The sequence below is a fragment of the Synchiropus splendidus genome, chromosome 3, assembly GCF_027744825.2.
Source record: "Synchiropus splendidus isolate RoL2022-P1 chromosome 3, RoL_Sspl_1.0, whole genome shotgun sequence".
In the NCBI taxonomy this organism is placed as follows: Eukaryota; Metazoa; Chordata; class Actinopteri; order Syngnathiformes; family Callionymidae; genus Synchiropus; species Synchiropus splendidus.
In genome coordinates, this window is record NC_071336.1 from 11,451,029 (window position 1) to 11,471,829 (window position 20,801).

A 20,801-nucleotide genomic window follows, 5' to 3' on the forward strand; every position below is an offset into this window, starting at 1 on the left:
TCAGAGTATATCATCCTCTTAAAATCAGTCAGTTTCATCTGAAACAAGTGAATTTCTGTGCACCCTGATTTATGGTTTCTCCTCAGAACTGTGAAACTTCATACAAAAAAAACTTCTGAGAGCAGATGGAACACAGCATTTACCACTAAAGGGGTGATGTTCACCAGGTGGAAGTATACGCGAGGAGGAAGAGGAGGGGAGCGGAGGATGGGGAAGGGGGTTACTGTGTGACTTGATGATGGAGTGAGTGGTTTGGCAAGGTGGTTAGTCGAATAAAACGGAAAGTAGAAATAAAAATGGGCCATCACAAGGCACTCAGACCCAGAGGGCTCAAAAATAAAAACCACAGGGGGAAAAAAAGAAGGTGAGGCTCAAGGGCACAAGGGAAGATTTAAACAAAAAAAAAGCTGCACAAAACACCAACAGGGGAAAATATCATATATATGAAGGAGAGGATACACTTGTGTAGATTTGTATTGGAAGGGGTTATATATTTAACATGGGGGGTGTTGCCTACCTTCTGGGAAACCTGAACGACAGATTTCTACAAAAAAAACAAAACAAAAAAGAGGGATAAAGAAAAGGAGAAAAATGTATAAAATTCCATCAGGAGTTGAGGCAGTCAGTATCTGTAGCTGATGTGGTTAACCGTGTGAGTAATTAGTCGATTAAACCAACGAATATCAGGCACTGATGGGACCAGTGCAAGGAGAGATCAGAGCCTCCCTCCCCAGAAGAGTCCTGCGGATCTGGATCGACGCGTCGGGATGTTGCCGCACCGAGAAAGTCAACACAACACATCTGGGACCACGGCCATCACACACTCTTAACCAGCAGTAATACTTATAACGTAGCAGCTCGACTTCCTGACAAGTTAAAGACGGAGTGTTTGTGTGTCAAGTTGTCCACACTTGTGTTATTTATAGATGGAGGGAAAAGTGATCTCTCCTGTGTAACCATGGATACTGTCGCCAGCTACTGTACGAGAGAGTGGGAGATCTGGAATGTGGCTGTACCTCCACCGCCTCCACACACACAAGCGTGCAGACAAAAATTCACATGCACCATCATCCATCGAGTGCAGCACTTTCAGGAACCACGAGCCACCAATCGCACAGAAGAATCAAAGCCACACCTGAGCTCCCCTTCATGCTAAATTTTGACATATCCTGCCTCCAACACCACAATGACAGACAGCATGAAAACTAAGCGCCTCTGACGGTTGGAAGACGTGTTGTCCTTCTCACTATTTTTATCCTCAGCTTAGAAGTTTACCAGGGCAGACTACATTTTTGTCAAACCAGCAGGAATCAAGAGCTCAGCACTAAAAGTGGACCTCAAAAAGGGAAACATGGAACTCAAATGGTCTCTCAGTCACCACATCAGTGTTCCCTCCCTGGAGATATGGATGAGAGGAGGAACACAGACGCAGATTTCCTTAGAGGAAATCAAACCCGTCATTTTCTGCTCAAGTGAAAACCTCAAAAAGAAGGCAAGGAGATGAATCGAATCGTCGCCATGACAACGGGTTGATTGCAGGTTTTGGAATTAATACAGGAGGCAGTAGAAACTAACTGTCGAGGAGCGCGCACCACTCGGAGGAATTTTGAGGCTAAAGAGTCAACTGTCATGCTCTGGCTGTTCAGTGGAAACACTAGAGAGTCTGGTGCTTTATTATTCTGATAAACCACTTCTGGATTTCCATCTGCCTGACTTCTACTCTTCCTTCAACTTCATCTTTTTTCATCTCTCCAGATTCAGGTTTCACACATCACTGCCGGGACTCACCTGCGCACAAACTTGGAGGTAAACTTGCTAAAGATGCCGGTGGCACCATGTGTCCGCCGAGCATGGCTGTTGCCATGCGACAACGACGGCGAGGCGGGCCCGCCGGGGTAAGCAGAGCCCTGCTGGTCCCGGGCACCCCTCTGCTGGCCTGCATGGAAGGTGCTCCGGATGCCCACACCTCTGGAGAAGGTACGGTCTGTGACAGCCGCACTGCTGATGTTGTGGGCAGAAGGGGAGGCGCCAGGAGCACGCTGAGGGACGGCGCTGTGGAGATGAGGAATAGAAGGACAGACAGTTATTTTCTTTTCTTTAATGCTGTGTGGAGGGATTTAACTATTTTAATTGAACTGAAAGCGATATATATTACCACAAGGTGATGTAGTTTGACTTACTTGTGTGTTTTCAGTCCAGTGAGATACATTTATTTTCATTTCACAATGAAAATGATTTGACCACAGCACTGAAGAGTAAAACGAACATAAGCCTGAATTCATACTGCTGTTGTTGAGTACCAATCTATGAATCATAAATAAGACAATACAGCAGCTGCATTTGCTTAGACTTGAAATATGTCACAGCAGCCGTCACACAAATAAATATAACCCACCACTTTCAGTACGGTGTTTGTTTGTCAACAAAGTTGACAACTACATCAATAAATCGATGCAATAACACCAATAATGTTTGACATTCCCTTCCACAGCCGAACATTTAGCAGGAGCATGTCAGGATGTGAATGACTTGGTTAATGTAAAGAATGGATACACAAGAAAACACAGACACAGGGGGGAATATTTGGTGATTCTTTCAGGATGGTTGTTGACTTGAAATCAACAGGGACACGAGTCTACTTTCATCAGAGTTTAGGACAGAGAGTGGAAAATGTTGGACATGTCTCGATGTGTCTCCGAAGATCAGGTCCTCTTCAAAGGTAGCTCCCACTTTTCAGAGCATGCTCCGATCAGCATGGATGCTGTCATGTTGGGCTGGGTAAACGGTCATAACAACTTGTGTTGTTCAGCTAGTGTTTAAAAATAAACATCTAAATAACAGATAAAGTCATTACAAAAAAACTATGTGGGGACAACTGGTTTATGCTAACAAACCCAGGGACTACAATCTAGGTGAAGTTCCAAAGGTCACGTGGGATTCTGGTTCTGTACCTTCTCTCCAGCGTTCCCAACCAGGTTCTGAACAGCCCAAGCCCACTGCTGAGCGGCGCATGCAACAAAACAAGTATTAAACATAGAGCAGAAAAAAAAATCAGCCGCAGCCCTGAGGACACGAGCCGCTTTGGTCTATGTGAAAAAAGCGCAAGATTCAGAGGATAGGATATTATTAATATTAAGATATATCACCCCTTGTTACAGACTGCAGTTGTGGCCCCATCTGAACGACGACAACACAGGTTAAAGTCCAGACAAACTGACAATTACAAGGGAGAATATGAATTTATAAAAGATGCAGATTCTCACCCCCCACTGAGACACCGCTTGGATGTCACTCTAGCCTCAGCATGATTCCATACCAAACAGAATGGCAACAATAAAGGTCTCCTGTGTGTAACCCTTACTACGATTTAAAAGGCCATTACCAAAAAGGAAACAATCCGTTAGGACTCGGAGGTTCTAAATGCTGGAGACAGGTTATTAAACATCAAGCACAAGAATAAAATCCATTATACCAGTACCAGTGTATTGAAAAAAGCACTGGCAGCACTACAGAGTTACTGAACAATCAGATGCACTAGTGAGGAAAAACTTTGAGACGAGAAATAATCCTTTGTCTTTGCTAACTGAGTTCAGGTTCATGTAATGTTGGAGACCTTTTTTGGGTTGTCCTTCCACCAGGACAGGTGAGAAAGAAGATTCGCCTACAAAGTTCAGGCACACCACCCAGCCAATGGCTGGGAGTAAACTAAGGTGTGGGGATGTCCAACTCCCTCTCAATGGGAAAAAAATGTCCATGCTGTTCCAAGACATGATGACCGAAGTGGTGCTTCACTGCCCGGTATCTACGACTGAAGAGGTAAACAGCTTTCTGCCACTCTACTCTACTCATTATCCAATGGCTGCTGCTCACATTGATGCGCATTCACAATGAGAAACAAGACTGGAGAGGCCGAATACTATAATCTTTACAGGGCATCGAAGTTGGACAATGCAGGCTGATTGTTTCCCTGACTTCAGTCCAGCCATCAAACGAAACTGGCCATTGAATAGTATCTTGAAACCGATATATACCGTATCTTATGAGGTGCCATCACTCTCGAAAAAACTCGGTGACGGTGACTTGAACATGAACAGTTCCCATGATGCCCTTCTGGCCAGTCAACCTATCTCAGTGGCTGGATCACTACCATGTGCATTTTTACGGGCAAAAAGTTGTGTGCTGCTAATATAGAGCCTTGTCAAATCAGACCAACGAAACAACTGGAATTATTGATATCAAAGAGCTATTTTCTTCCATATGGATTCCCACTTCTCCATTGTACCCAGAGCTACTACGCAGACTGGCTAAGGCAGTGGAGCATAGTGAACAATCCAATAATCTTGTGAAGAAATTTCAGTACAGTAAAAGGGCACACAAAAATATGAAAAAGAATGTAAACACAGCAAGTATGTGATCTGCTTTGGTAACGCAAATCACTTCAGGTGCACTAAACATTTCCTGCTCCATGGGTTTGTCAGCTCCATTGTCGCACAGTAACTCAACAAACACGTTCTTCTGGTTCTGGAACAAAGGCTGATTTTAGAGACTACTTCTGGTCGACAAAAGAGAAGGATATCACCCCGATCCACTACAGTTCTTCTTGCCTGTTGCTAGGTAACTGCAGTCTGACAGTCGTCAGTTGGTCATTTGACATCGTCATGGTGACCAGATAATGGACCCCGACAGCAGGTAATAACGTGAGAATTGAGCACTATGCAATCAGAATTTCTGAGTGCTTTGTTCATGAATCAGAACTTTCACTTGCCAAGGTAGCCTGAGTATGTGTGTAACCTTTCAGGTAATCACAAGAGCCGCCGGCCTGAAATCTCAATGACTTGTATTCTTCTTCTCTTCTGAGTGCGACTTCAACAGCAATAAGAAGGGGAAAAACTCAAAAAAGTCGGGTGACCAAGGCTCACCGACAGACTGACAAATGTAGACTGTAACAAGTGTCAGAAAGACTTGTGCAGGCTTCCAGGAGAAGGCAACATAGCTATAGTTTCATTCAGGTCTGCAGACATAATAGCATCAACATTATTAGGTGCAGTCCAGTTGTGAGGTAGGTTGTCTGTCATGTAGTAACCTGAAGCTTGAGGAGGCAAGTGAAATAATAAAATTCCTCCTTTAGTATGGTTCTTCTGTTTAGGTAGATGTCCTGCATTACAGTAAAATCTGCACTCGTATCAACAGAGTGAACTGTTGATACGAGTGCAGATTTTACTGGCAGTTGAGAGAATTTAGGATGAATCCCAGAGGTCCAGCAGTCCATCTGCTAATGTTGGCGGGTCCATGGCTATGACTCCCAGAAGCTCAACAGCATTGGCACCGTTATTGTGGTGCAGCTGTTGAGCTGAAGTGCATTCCATTTTTTTAAATTACATACAGAAAACCGTGTTATCACTGCTCATTAACTTGAGCATAAATGTGGCAAATAAACGAAAATCTTTACTTCCTAATTCAAAAACCACAGGAATGCAGATGCCAGTACATAAGGAAATCACAAACTTTTTGCACTCCAACCTTCGGAACTTTTAGGCACAGCAGAGCTGGCGATTTATACATTTGATGTCCCAGAGTAAGTTAGCAGCCTTGAAATATTAAGCCATATATTACCCTTTTTTACTTGTTTTACAAATGTCTTAACTGATGCACACTTATTTAGTTTTGTTCAACCAACGAATTTGTGTTCGACTGGGCTTCTTTAAGCCCACATGCAAAGACATACCCCTTGGAAACTGTTGATTATAAGTAGTGGGTGGTACTCAAGTACAATATGTGTTTTCCACCTAATCAAACGCTGATCAGCGAGCGTGTAAAAAATACGCACGCACATGTTCACGTTATTTATGATTGAATGGAAGTGTGTGAGAGTCGACTTGCCTTTTTGGAGGTGCATGCAGGTCAGAGGGACATGGATGGTTGGAGGAGGAGTAGGACTTTTTGTGGTGGGGACGCGAGGAAGAGGAGGATGAGAGGACGGCAGCAGCTGAGGCAGTGGAGGCACGGGAGCCTGGAGTGTTAAGGCTGGGGGGAGGAGGAACAAAGGAGCACCCCACCCAAAACACGCACACATACACACATGACAAACAAACAAACGCACGCACACACGCACAGCAGGCAGGGGTGTGTGTTGGTGGGTGGGGGGTGAGGTGGAGCATGGTTAGAAGCAGCATTTATTAAACATTATAACGGGAAGGGAAGGGGGGGAAAGGAAGAAAAGATAGAGTAAATGAAGGATTTAGAAAAGAATATAGAATGAATAGAAACAGACTGATATGTGTATGTTTTTATGTTTGTGAATCCCTCTGTCCCCTTAATCTAAGTGTAACTAGAACTGAAAGTATGTGGAGCACAAAAGAAAAAGATCGAAGGCAGAGAAAGGAAGAGGAAAGAATCTAAAGAGGTGGGAGAAGTTAGGGAGCAAGAGGAGCGCAACAAATATACACACATTATAGCTGAAACATCAAAGCATGAATGACCAATCTCTGATAACCAGTCAGTTATCAGAGAAACCCACAAACATTAGCTAAGCTGCTAATGGTCACCTCTCCGTCTCCATGGAGACTCATACCATGCTACAGTTTTCAGTCTGGGATGAAATAACTGGCAACATGGCAGAGCCCGCGTGTGTGGGAGGAGACGAGGAGGTGATCAGAAATACACACAAGTAATGAAGCAATAATCAACCACATAAGCCATGATATGGAGCTAGCATGGACTTGATGATGGCAATGGGAATGATGATTATGGTAAAAAACACTTCCGTGTTTGGCATCAGAGATGTTATGAATTTGAATCAGCAAGGAGGATCTGGGTTAATAAAAAATTAGAAATCACCCTTCAAATGCAAAAAGCTTGTTAACTGCAGTAAAAAAGTCCTCTCCTCTTCCCAGAGCGCAAGATAATCGCAAACTCCAATTCAAGCGGTCCATCACACGCTCATATCTGATCTAATAGTGTAAGCAACACAAGCTCACTTCCTGATCAATGAAATGCCAACGACTCGATATTTATATTTGGTCAATAAAAGAGGTGTGCCTTTGCAGCAATCTTACAATGCACATCCACGATATCGACAACTTACAGAGGAAACTTGACATTTTTGAAAATTTATATTTTATAAACAATGTCATCAAAACGCATCATTAGTTTTATTAGGTATTTTTTGGACAATTCCAATATTGTTCTTTTATTTTAGGCATCTTTATCCTGACGGTTTGTATCGAACATGCAGAAACATGGATATTACCGGCATATGTCTATTGTTTGTGCTGCGCTTTTGACCAAAATCAATGCTGATCATGGTCAAAGAATGAGTTGATCCCTTCCTGTGTGGGAGGACAGCAGTTCTGAGGAGAACTAGCCAACATGAGACTACATAGTCCTCACCTGAAGAGTGTGTGCATGTAAAATGCAGCGTTTGCTTACCTGTCCTTGCCATTCTGGATCCCCTGGCCCAGAGTTGCTCTCTCAGTCTGAGGTGAGTTTCGACTACGTCCGGTACCAGTGGACAGAATGCTGTTCTGTGGGGCAGAAGAAGAAAGGAAGTATATTGAGCTGCATGTTTATTTACACAAGCAACAGTATAAAATGGGAAGAAAGACTTTGTATCGCTAGAAAGTTAGTTTGATATCAACAAGGGGAGCGTGGTCTTACTGTGGAGGGCGTGGCACTCTTTTTGCGGTCAGAGGACACCAGTGGACTGGCTGGCACCTTGTTGGTAGAGGTGCCTGATGAGGTCTTCCTTCCAGAATCATCGCCTGTGCCCCGGTTGTCTGTCTGCCCTGTCCTCTTGGAGTAAGAGGAGCCTGAGGGGAAAAAAACAGGTTGTCAGGAAGTCGTCATGAAAAGTACACTTAGACCAAAACACTTAAGTACACTTAGACAGAGCACCACCTTCTTTCCTAGTGTGCTATCAATATAAAAAACCCTTGAGATCCGCACACATAGGATCAATGGACACACTTTAGAACTGTCACAACCCTTTTAAAGTTGTTGTACACATCATTCATCTTAGAACACATACCGCTATTTCAGACCAGGGACACAGACTTGTACTCGAAAAAACAATCTAATCTTACCTTGTTCAGTAGATCTGCGGTTCTGCGGCTTCTGGTTGGACGACACACTGCGTTGAACCTGGAAGACCATGACCATGAGTCAGCAAAGTCACAGCCAGAGGGCACAACACTTAATTTTGTTTATGAGGGTTGGTCATAAAAAAACTAAGGAGGGATAATAATATCACTGTACCTTGTGAGGCGGAGAGGGTGCATTTATGTTGCTGACATCACTTCCTGGTCGTGGCTTAATGCCACCTTCTTCCAGCTAAACACAGAAAAAAACATGAAAGATTAGTGTGTGAATGCGCATGAAAGATAAGTGTGTTGAAGTGTAACAGTACACTTAGATGGACCAAACAGTTTGGGCAAAGGGACCACATTCATTTTTTTGTGTTTCACACACGCAACACACAAAAGGCTGCCATGCATGACAACAAATTGACAGCTTCAGCTGGTAGATCGACAGATGAGTCATCAGTGTCACGTCTCTGATGGGTGTAGCAAGTCTTCTGGCAGGTAATTTGGTGAAGCGTGCACCAAGGCATCGTTCCAATGATGTAGTGTCTACATTTGAAGCATCGCAACCGGTTGTACTATGTGACTGTTTCAAGAACTGGATCGCACACTTAATTTCGAGATTTAAGTTGCAACGAAAAACAAAACTGCTATCCCCCATTGTAACTGCTCTCGCATTGTAGTAATCTTTTTAGCTTGTTCAGAACCATCCTCCCTATAGAGTACGTTTACTCTGAGAAACACAACAAATGTATAATAATGAGAGGAGAGCCAGCAGTGCCGATGATCCCTGCGAATCTGCCTGACAAGTCGCAGTGGAGTGAATTATTACAATGTGAAACGTTGGAATGGAATGGAATCACGCATTACAACTCTCATTCGACAAAACAGAGATACATCTCTTCTGCACAGTTCCGAATGGCAGAGTCTGTCGCAATGTTACATCACATTGTGCTTGAGTATTATAACCCATTGTTCGGCATGATTTCAAATGAGGGAGAACTTTGTACAGCAAAAACGGAGCATTGTCACAACGAGAGAGTTAATGCATCATGCAAAGCATTAAATATGGGTAAGTAAGGTGAGTCGAATCAGCAGGCCAGGTCTTCTTTAAGTAAATGTTTATGTCAAAGGTTATGGCATTCATCTTTTTTCTTCTGTTGTTTTTCTCACTTAAGTTTACAATGTTAATATTACTATATTTCAATTTAAAATAAACTAGTTGATGTTGGCATTCAAAGAAAAGACAAGAAATGTAAAAAAAAAAAAAAAGCACTCTACCAAAACTTTAAAAATGAGAACTGTACTGAGCAAAGTAAACTTGAGCTCAATCACGGAGACAAACATTCAAAAGGGACAAATTATAATCTGACTACTTGATAAAGGAACAACCACTGAGGGCGAGAGAGAGGGTAGGCAACAGTCAAAAAATATATGTCTTTAACTATGTCAATACATTTACTTCACTAACATGTCAAACAGGGAATGGTTTGTCATCGCATCTACTTTGGGGGAATCACTGCATTAAAATGTGGTGCAGAGAAGCAGACCGAACACTTAAACTACCTCAGAATTCCTATAGTCCAGCAGCAGGTATGTAGCCATCACATCATTGTACTTCTGGTTCACCAGGGAGTCCTGGATCTCTTCCTGAGAGAAGCCCATCTGCAACATGATGTCTGCAGACACACTCACAGGTTATAATTAGAGCCCACTGACTAAACAACTGAAGTTCCAGTACCCACCTGTCCTCCGGGGGTCTTTATAATCTGGCTGTGGCTCGATGTAAGGTTTAAGTTCCTCTTCTTCATGGCCGACATTCATCCAGCGATCCCTCATGATCTGCTGCTGGAACAAACACCAGGGACAGAACATGACAAGGATGATGGGGCACTGCTGTCAATTTAAACTCCCTCAGTGTGATGATGACAGTCATGAAAGGCGATCACAGACATGGCGATAACAAGTGAGTGTAACCATGAATTCATCACACAATTTAACCTTGACTATCAAATTGCAGGTGACAGGAAATTCATTAACTACAATTATACTACTCACTAACAACTCAGGCCTTGAACTATGAAAAAAGTGGAGAGCGAAAAACACAAAGCCTGACAACTAATCGATTAACAGTTTAACAGTAAAATTAAGGAGTACAGCCACTGAAGTACAATTGACACTCGAGCAGCAAACTACCACTGTGATGCTGCATCAGTGTGCACACGTGTGGCTGACGAACATTTTTCAAATGCACAAAGGTTTGTAAGCTATTTGATTTCACGCTACATGATTGCCACTGTTGTTGTCACGTTATTGTGTTATGACATGAGAAGTGTATGACTCGCATGTGTAGTGCGTGAGTATCCAAGAAACAGTGTCAATGCATGGATCTGCAAACGAGGTGTCAGAAGCCTCAAATGAAAAGTTACTCTTTGTAATGAAGCTAGATTAATTGACATGACATGTTTATTATTGTGTGTTTGTGAGATGGTTTGTGAGTGTGTACCTCCAGGCTGCCTCTTTTTGAGGGGTTCAGGATGAGAAACTTCTTGAGGAGATTCTCGCAGTCAGTGGACATGTAGAAGGGAATCCTGTATTTACCTCGAAGCACACGCTCTCTTAGTTCCTGCAGAAGCAAACAGTCATGTACATCACTTCTGGTATAAACAACAATCAGAAGTTTTAATGACCAACTATTGGAATACCAATACCTTTGAATTTTGTTTAAAGGTTTTTGTCTAGACAATATTAACAGCAAGGTTTGGACAAAATATTATCTCCCCCTTTGTTTTAGCCATCAGCATAAACAGAGAAGTAGTCAAATAAACCTTAAATGTTTGCCTCCCTCTCGCAAAATGTTGGAACTCTATTCAAAGGAGCAGGTAAATGCAGTTCAGGCACCAATGTGTCGTCCCCCTGTGGGACCTCAGACCGAGGACCAGATTGAGCAATAACAATCTGGCCAACATGAACCCCCTTTTAAATTAAACCCAACAATGGACCGAAAGGTAAAATAAGACTGAGTTTTAATAATTCATCTCCAGATCTGAAAACCTCTGTTTCGCAAAAAATAAAAGTGGTGTTGGGTCAACATATCCAAATGCACTCTTGAGATGTGCTGTTACTTGGAAAGGTCACGAGAGCGAGAATCAAATTCGGAGGCAGAGAAGTCTAACTGGTCTCTGTGGTATGTCTGACAGAGAGGGACACTTCCTCTGTGGTGTATCAGGTTGGCCTACATGGCTCCATGTCAAAAAGCTATTCCTTCTTTGCCTTGCCTTCATGAGGCCTTGATCAAATCAGTCTGTACCAATAACCCAACACACTTCAAATGCATTTTCTTTAACATTCAAATATTCTAGCATGTTTGCACATTTTGTAGCATGTTCAACAAAACAGAAGGTTATTTACGAGTAACCTAATAAACAGTTATAATACAAGACTGGGCCACTGTGGGTACCGCCAAGTGATGCCGTCACATCTTAACAGTTGCGGTTGGATTTTTAAAACTTTTTAATGAGTAAATGAAACCACAAATGAAGGGTTTGATGGTATGATATTTGTCAAGCATGAATGGTCAATCAGCGTTGTCGGCATCAGACCAGGAAGATGTCAAGACATAGTAAGAGCGAAAAGCTATCCTCCATTTTAAGTATTAGTTCCTCATTAAAACGTTGTTTTAAATCCGATTGCAACAGCTGGATGTGACACCATCACATGGCATCATCATGGGCACATTCCACACGCGCCACATTTGGTACCTACACTGTCCACTGAGTGAGAAAGGACGCAGCAATAACATCAGCCATGGTCATTTATGTCGGCAAGACATAAATGTGTTATGTGGAAAGTTATAAAATTCGTAAGGTTGGTGCTAGTTAATGTTTCCAACGGACTTTGATCAGGGACCTAACATTACAAGAGGTGGAGCAAGTAGTCCAATAAGGATTAGTGGTTTGAAACCTTCTCTGTTTCCGTCTTGGTGTCCTTCAGCATGACACCTTGCCTGGAGTTTTTTTAACAGCCACGCTTCAGTCAGTCTGCCCCAGGGCAGCTGTGAGTGGAGTCGTTGCACTATGAAAATGTAGGGTGTTTCATTATAATGAATAATGATTTGGGGACATAGGTCAAACATACTTGGGCAAAGTGGGAACAATACCCAACATTTTTGTTGCAACATCTGTATCAATCTGTATTCCTTTGCTGTGCATTTGCCACTGCTGCTGCGGTCGACATCACCACCTCCGCTGTCTGCTTGAGACGTCCTGTGCCTAGAATTCTACTGCCCAGATTCTGCAGCCCACGCATCTGAACTGGAACTAACACAAGCCAGATCCAGGCTAAACGAAATGGAACCATCATCAATGTGCACAACCCCTTCCATCATCAGTGTAGAACAGTAAGCCAACCAAAATGTGTTCTGATGTGTATTGACCCACCTATTTGGTCCCACTGTAAGTCTCAACAACATTTAAATGTATGCACATGGTCCCACGTGACGCTTCTCACCTTGAGGTTCTGTCCATCAAAGGGCAGCGAGCCACTGACCAGTGTGTAGAGTATCACACCAAGACTCCATACATCCACCTCAGGTCCATCGTACTTCTTCCCCTGAAAGAGTTCAGGAGCAGCATAGGGTGGAGAGCCGCAGAAAGTGTCCAGCTTGTTCCCCAGAGTAAACTCATTGCTGAAGCCGAAGTCAGCAATCTTGATGTTCATGTCTGCGTCCAGAAGAAGATTCTCCGCCTAACCATTGAGAAAGGAGAGGAGACATTACATTCAGTTCTGTCTACAATACTTTGTTAGTGTAACTCAGCGGCAGTTGTTGCAAGACTCGATACATTTACAGTAGCTGCACAGGACAATTCTCAACCTAGTTACTAAAATAATTTGCTGAGTAATGCTGCAAACGCTGGACAATGTGAACTGCTTCAGTGTGTGTATGTGTGTGTCCTCAGACACGGAGGCAATGGTTGCCTAGTAACAACAAGTGCGCTTTACTTTTTCACTTGTTCCACACACTCCCCTGCTTGCGCATCTCTCACTGCGTGCTAAAACGTAGACTTTGACTCAACAAACACAAGAAAGTCATGATGAAGGACAAGAATAGTATTTCAGTGTGGTTTGCTTGGGTGAAAAACAAATGACTACATAGAAATATAAACACAATTAGTGGTAGAACCATGAAAAACTGTCCTATTCTATTATGGTGAGAGATGGGGATTGGGGAATTTACCAACCTAAGAACTTACCAAAGACAAAATAACATGATGGCAAAATAAAAATGACATGAGAACAGAGGACTTTTAATCTCCAATAATTGCTTGAATGATAGACATGTCAGATTATCATGTACTGAGTGAGAAAGCTTAAGAAAAAAGTAGCTGCTTCTCATGGCCAAGTTATTTTGGTCCACGGCATCATCACAATCCTCTCTGGCTCGCTCGAATGCTCTCAGATTAAGAAGGTTCTGACACAATTTTTATTGTGACCATCAAGTGATTATGATTACCATGATACTTAACCTAAACCTCACCCTTTAATCTACCCAGATTTTGGGAAAAAGGATAAATATGTTTATATATTTCATTCCTATTAATAAAAAAAAGTGTGAACTGTTGAGCTTTCTTAAAAACCTGGCTTATTTCTTTTTTAAACAGCAATTTAAAACCTCTGTCACCATTTTGTGGCCAGGGATTTAGATTTAATTGGTTTTGTTTAGCTTTGGTTTGCTCAAAAACACAGAGAAGGAAATAATAAAACAAAGAAAAAATGTCCTCCTAAAATGAAATCAGGAGTACAAATACAAGGATCTTATTAAAATAGCGCGAGATTAATTATGATAATGTCTGACACAGAGGTCAGGCCGCTCAATGCCACAATAAGAGGATTTAAACGTTCATCTAAAATCCTTCATTTCACATGTGTGACTTGAGCCCAGCTCATTTTATAATGTCATTAAATAAGAATATCAACCAAATGGTAGGCAAGAATAAATTTAAAGTTAAAGTTAAGAGTGTGTCCATGGACCTCACCTTGAGGTCTCTGTGTACTATACATTTCTGGTGGCAGTACTGCACCGCTGAAACGATCTGGAAGGCAAGAAACAGAACCTTGTTATTCAGTTTTAGTTAATTTGTGGTCTTTTTTTGACTGACAAAAAACCATGAAGTAACTGTAACTGGTGAAAGGTGTTTCCAATCAGTTAACACCTCTTTTGCAACAGTGAACGATTTAACGCGCACCTGTCGGAATTTGGCACAAGCTTCTTTCTCCTTCATCCTGCCGTGAGCCACCAGGTAATCAAACACCTCACCTGTGAGGAACAATGTCAGTCAAGTGTTGAGAACACACAACAACTGAGAGCGTACACAGACACATTTATAACAAGACATTTATGTTCTGATATTAGCACACCATATTGCAAATGGTACACATTCAATAACTTCAGAAACAACGTTTGTGGTGAAGTGCCGTAAAATGTAAAAGTAGAGCCAAGCAGTCAATAAAGGGCACATTCTGTGACTTTAAGAGAGATGCAGCTAAAAAAATGATGGATTTCTTTCAAGTAAGTGCACAATTTTACTCCACAATTACAAAATGACAAAAAACATGAACATTAAAGGTAGAACATAACATTTCAATTGGTTTTTATTTACATCAAACTGAAGTGCAGTGCATGAATAAATGAACAAAATGCTTCAGACAGCTGCACCTCCTGCGGCAAAGGAAGACACTCACCACCACTGGCGTACTCCATTACCAGGTACAAAGTCTTCTCCGTCTCTATCACCTCAAACAACTTCACTGCATCGGGACAAGGAAGAGAATGTGAGCAAAGGAACACAAGATGTTTAGATGTAAACATATTCTCAGTTATGTACGTGTGTAGCTCACCTATGTTTGGGTGATTCAGCATCTTCATGATCCTCACCTCTCGAAAGAGCTAATAAAAGCCAAGGCAGTGTTAAAACACAACATTCAGTGAAGTCAATTATAGATAATGGTATTGACATTATAACATGAAGACTGGATGAATATTGACAATATTTATTTTCCGTTTAATGTTATCAGAAATACATCATTCAGTATTTCTTGTGACCAAATGTTTGTGGCTGTCCTGACAAATAAGATCATCTTGACAACTAAAGGATAGTTGGAGTCAATACAAGTTGTGATGAAACAGTTGCCACTAAGATGATGCAGAACACATGAATGGAGATGGACTTGCACAGACGTGTGTGAAAGTGCACACTTGAGAGTATTTTTGGGAAGTCAACGCAGCAGTGAAATGAAACAACTGATTAACTGGGTTAACGTTAGCTAATGGGCCACTGCTAAAATAGAGGAATTCATATGTGCAACTCGTGTCACTGATGACAGCACACAGTAAGCTTGGCAAACAACGCATTACTGCTGTCAGTTAAACATTTGAAGATCAATGGTGGACTGATATAAAGTGGATCTGATCATATAAAGGCTGGTTTAAAGAGTGAATGTCCCATTTGTCTAGATTAATATTGCGACGCAACTTTCAACAGTTTTCCATCATTGACATGTGTGCATGTGAGCCAGCAGACCCCACCCTGTCAAGATCAGAGGAAGTAATTGTAGCCCGTTTCCTGTAATTAAAACTCTCCCTGAAAGCTGGACCACTTCAGAAAGACAGAGCGGCAGAGGGAGGAAGGAGAGAGTACAGGAGAGACAAGTGGGGGAGGGAGACTCAGAGAAGTCGCAAAACTTGTGTGTAGTCTCAAAATAGAGATGGAGCGACTCACCTTCTGCAAACTGGATGAGTTAAGCTGGGTTTTATCGATGATTTTCACAGCCACCTACAAGTAAAGGCAACTCTTTAAACACACAGGCAAAAAATGTGGGCAGATTTTTTTTAAACAGAGCAGAGCCCCTTGAAAACAGCTAAGCGAGAGTTTGTAAAAGCAATTCACAGAAAAACAAAGAATGCACGCATGATTATGTGGGACAAAACTGTGAGCCTTTTTTTGAAACATACAAGATGGGTCGTAAATTAAACCTTAGTAGAATTTCACAGGGAAAAAAGCTAAAATACAGTCATGAAATCAGGAAACAGACTTGAGAGGAGGGTAAATTATTGCCATTAACTTCCACTGGCTTGCCTGTCTCTTTATGGCTTGGTTTTAAACTGGCGAGTCACATGGAGAGTGATCATGCTGTCAGACTCCGAGTTGTCATTCATTAACAGAGCCAGCACACCTCCCCCCACTAGTCAGAGCCTGATGCCTGCCCACTGTAGATCTAGTGCTCCTCCTGAAAAGGGTGGCGCACATTGTTATATCACCGAGTTATCGTGATCTAATCTTCAACACCAGATGTACAGTCTGAGATCAGACAGAACCTGCTGAGTATCACAGCTTGAAACCGGCCCATCAACTCCAACTGTAGGCATTGATACAGACACATTTGAGTTAATAGGGAAACTTTACAATAGATTATTACACTGCCTTGTTTAGGGTGAAAAGAGATAGTTTCCAAGTTTCCCATTTAAGGAGTCCAATCGATGCAGCTACTGCCAAGTACATACATTCTCAGATGTGCAGATGTGAGTAATGACAGACACTCTTTGATGACTTTTTTTTGTTACATCCTTCAGCTTAATCATCAAATGGAAGTCATCAACTTGTTGTATGTGTCATGGAAAATAATGAGTCAACAAATAAATTATTCTAATTCTAAATCATAGCTATCTGACCGAACCTTCACCTACGACTATAAAATCCCTGTCAAAAATACATTGACTTTTAAATTATAAACAACAACAAATGAAATACAAGTAGACTCATATTTATTGATGCGAGAATACAAAGACATTTTCTGCAATACTACATCACACAGTACGTTAACAGCCAAACACAAGAAACAATGTCATTTGAGATGGAAGACTAGTCTTTAATCTACTTGTTCTTTAAGTGCCACAGTTAACCTGACACACAGGCTTATGCAAGAATCCATCTTCACCGATTTCATTTTTCAAGCATTTTAGTCATTTTTGTGACTCTTATAAAGAAGGAGCTGTGTCAGTTTGAGCGCAAGCAATTTATGTTATGCACTTATTCACTTCCAAATCATCATTGGTTTTCAGAACATCCAAGGGTCATCTCATCTAAAACAAGCAGTACTACAGATGAGTACTACTGTTGTGACGCCACATGAGTGTTTGCTCCTGTGTGGTTCTGAGGCCGATCGTGATGCTAGTGTCGTGCAGAACAGGCGATGCATTCAACAGCAATACGACACAAATATGACGTTCAAGCTTCAGAAAAACACTTCAAGAATCCATGTCTGACTTGTTACCACTATTATTATGTAATAATGTAATTTTCACTTTTTAAAATTGTCTGACGTAGGGTGAGACAAGTTGACAGGACAAACTTAAAACAAAAACTGAGCGAGGGGGCGAAAGCATTGCCAGAAAAAAAATGTCACTAGTAAGGGTCTTTCAGTTGCTGATGTTTCATCTTAATTTTTACATTACATTCTGTGCAGCATTTAGTGACGATCTTGAGTTGTTGTCATCCAAGTGCTTCTTAAAATACTGTGAATGGCATGGTATAGTATAGTATGGTATGGTTTATTTTTTTTCAACAGTCTCTATGGTTCCTCATTTAAAGGAACAGTAATAAGAAGCTTTAGTTAATTTTAACTTCTTAATCTAACCGTTCGTTATTTAAGCAGCTTATACATTTTTTGGGACCAGTGTGTAATTTACCATTCTACTATCAAGTTGAAGAGCAAAGTTGAATCTCCCCACTGTGGGACAGAGAAGTGATATCTTATCAAGCTATGGCAAATGTATATGCCATGTTTATGAACACGCAAATTGGCATATTTAAGGTTAGTTTCATTTCATACGGGTAGCACTGGCGTCAGTGTTTTTTTTTTTTTTTAGGTACTAATGTATTATATATTTTGTTCTTGGCGTCTTTGCGCTGCATCTAAATATAAAAGTATATTTTACCTTATGAGGATGAACAATTGCCTTTGTGCTTGTCACCAATTTTGCACACCTGGCAGTAAGTAACTAAGTGTGATGATGAATGCACAATGTATAGTTGTTTTGTGTTTGTGAATATCAGGGGAGATCTCATTTTTTAATATTTGGATTTTTAGTACTGCGCTGAGTGATAGTTTACTTTCTAGTTTAGAACAGTAGGAAGAAGGTTTATGTAAGGGTTCCCATTTTCAACAGAATAAGAATCCAGTACCTAAAAATAAGTCAAAGAAAAAGGGCAGATTATAGAGTTCATTTTAATCCTCTGTGTGTGTATGTACCTCTTTTCCAGTGAGGACGTGTCGTGCCAGCTTCACTTTGGCAAAGTTTCCTTTACCAATGGTTTTCAGTAACCGATAGTTACCAATGTGCGGCTGCTCGTCTGATGTGGTCGTGGGGACGAAGTTCCGGCATCGCGGCATGCTGGAGCGGCCGGATGATGACTTGGAGTCCTGAGAAGAGACAAGATATGGTGGTGAGTCAGGACAAAAACTACAAAGGAGTTAGAAAAAATAACCCACAACTTCTTTGAACCCATCGCAATGTTTTCAGTCCTTGAACACAAATAAGGCGTTCCCTTTTCTACAACAGCAAAAAATGGGTATACAGGAAAAAAAAAACAACTAAAAAATAAAGAACCAAAATTTCACACAAATCCCATCCACAGCCAACACAGAGTAAAATCTGTCCACCATGTCAGCACATGTTTCTGTCTTTCGAGAACATTCACTGTATGGATGTTTGAGTATGAATTTGTAAGCGACAGGACAAAATTAAGGGAACAAGGTTTTTAAAAATAGCAAAAGAAAAGCTGGCTCTGATGTCACACGACTCAAACAAATTCAACTTTGTACTCTCGTGTGAACAGACTAAACTTTAAATGACCTGCTTTCACTGCAGAGAGCAGACTATAATTACATTTGTGCATCATTATTCATTTGCCACAATCTACTTCTTCATAATGACCACAAGATGTGTATTTCTCCAACAAAGCATGAGGAACAGAAACTTATCAAAAGCAACGGATGTTGAATTAAAGAAGGGAAGTGATGACAAGTTAATCAGAAACTTGACATGTTGCTTTGCTCCAATAGCATTAATAAACTAGACACTTTCACTTCACTTTCAGCATACCACATCTTTATTCCTAGTCCTCCCATAAGTTTCACAGGATAATGCCTCACTCTGGACAAAAACAAAGCCATCGTGATTTTTCCATTGAATAAGGATGGGAAAAGCTAGATAAAATCTAGGGATTTATTTATATACAAAACCATTGGCACTACAAAGTTGCAATATCTAGTGTCCTATCATTACAATGTTTGCTAAGCAAAGCACAGTTCTACACATCCTCCCACAACTGTCAACATGCACCCTTCCTCCAGACGCCATCTTCCACAACTGAGGACATGGGAAACGTAATGGTCAAATAAATTTGTGAGCAACAAAAATAACACTTGGACTGATACATGTCATAAACACAAACATAAAATGGTTGAATCATTGAATTCATACTGAAGTCAGCCAAAGGTTGACATATACTTTTTTTGTGAAAATGTGGTTAGATATGATCACAGTTGAAAACACAACAAAGGTGAGATGACTGAGATAACGGATGACAACAGCTGAGTGACTACATCACTTCAGTTTACTCAGGAAACTGGTCTTTTAGAAATGCGTTTGTCCCAAAATGAACAAACAATTGTCTGCCTCTTGTTTAATTTACAGAATTAGATCTAAATGATGAGCCATGTAAGGTATGACTGAGACTGAAAGAGTATAACATTTATTGAACAACACATCAAAATGAAAAGCATTTAGGCAATGGTATTTTAGCAGCTGCTGAACGATAAGAAGTGAATGTCTGTGAAACAATTATCAAGAACAGTAAAACTAAAGCGACAGAGTGCACTAGAAAAACCATACAGGATTACCACAAAGATCCAAACTAAATAACTGTGTTCTTTCAGCAGTGTTGCAGAATCCTACACTTGGCTCTCCACTTTCATGTCTGACTATTTTTGTCGTCTGATTCTTCCTTCATTTTTGGGCAGCTGCCGGTGAAGCTAGCCCCTCCCCCAACACACACATGCAGTTACAAATATAGCCATGTTGGAGGACAATAGATGGCATGAGGGTTTTGTTCACACTTCTGGTGGTGTCTCTCACTCACAACAGTTACTTGATTAACAAGAAACTTGAAGGGTCAAGACACGAGGGCAAGCACCGAAACAAAAAGATCATTCGTCTTGCCAGTAGCCAATTAGTTTTATATCAGAAAAGGGTTCCAAATGAAAACTGAACTAAACTAAATTAGAAGAAATAATAATCTAGTCAAAACAATCCACTATTATTTCAAGTTACTTCTTGTCAGAGAGTTGTGTTTCAGTTGTACAGATGGAGCCACGGATCCAGCATCTCTAATAAGCCATCTCTCAGACCACCACGCAAAACTTTGTAGCCAGTATAAGTTAACTTAAATATTAAAATGTTGCGATTCCTCAGTTTGCATCAGTAGTACTTCAATAAAGGACAGTTTAAAAATAGTTACCTCACGTTTCTCATTTTAGGTCTCGGCCCAAAACATACACAGCAAGCAACATGATGTGTTTTCACTACCTATGCATGTGTCTAAAGTCATTTTCAGTCAAAGAATAATCTTATAAACAATGTTGGGGGTGAATATTTGGAATGAC

General features: G+C 41.1%; 1 protein-coding gene across 9 annotated transcripts in view; it reads right to left on the minus strand.

Moving 5' to 3' along the window:
* The window catches only part of mark2b (MAP/microtubule affinity-regulating kinase 2b), a 37,811-nt gene that overhangs the window by 3,682 nt on the left and 13,328 nt on the right, over positions 1-20,801 (minus strand). For 3 of the 9 annotated variants that reach the window (XM_053858342.1, XM_053858339.1, XM_053858338.1), the window contains exons 2-18: positions 18,387-18,557; positions 15,857-15,910; positions 14,976-15,024; positions 14,820-14,885; positions 14,324-14,394; positions 14,114-14,170; positions 12,588-12,824; positions 10,585-10,704; positions 9,824-9,926; positions 9,645-9,757; positions 8,254-8,328; positions 8,082-8,139; positions 7,657-7,808; positions 7,429-7,523; positions 5,881-6,024; positions 1,789-2,052; positions 518-544 (exon numbers count right to left, since the gene is read on the minus strand). In XM_053858342.1, coding sequence (XP_053714317.1) covers positions 518-544; positions 1,789-2,052; positions 5,881-6,024; positions 7,429-7,523; positions 7,657-7,808; positions 8,082-8,139; positions 8,254-8,328; positions 9,645-9,757; positions 9,824-9,926; positions 10,585-10,704; positions 12,588-12,824; positions 14,114-14,170; positions 14,324-14,394; positions 14,820-14,885; positions 14,976-15,024; positions 15,857-15,910; positions 18,387-18,557 — 1,856 coding nt within the window. Of the gene's footprint in view, positions 1-517; positions 545-1,788; positions 2,053-2,951; positions 3,000-5,880; positions 6,025-7,428; positions 7,524-7,656; positions 7,809-8,081; positions 8,140-8,253; positions 8,329-9,644; positions 9,758-9,823; positions 9,927-10,584; positions 10,705-12,587; positions 12,825-14,113; positions 14,171-14,323; positions 14,395-14,819; positions 14,886-14,975; positions 15,025-15,856; positions 15,911-18,386; positions 18,558-20,801 lie in introns of all 9 variants that reach the window. The other 6 variants (XM_053858343.1, XM_053858341.1, XM_053858344.1 and 3 more) reach the window with 5 other exon arrangements.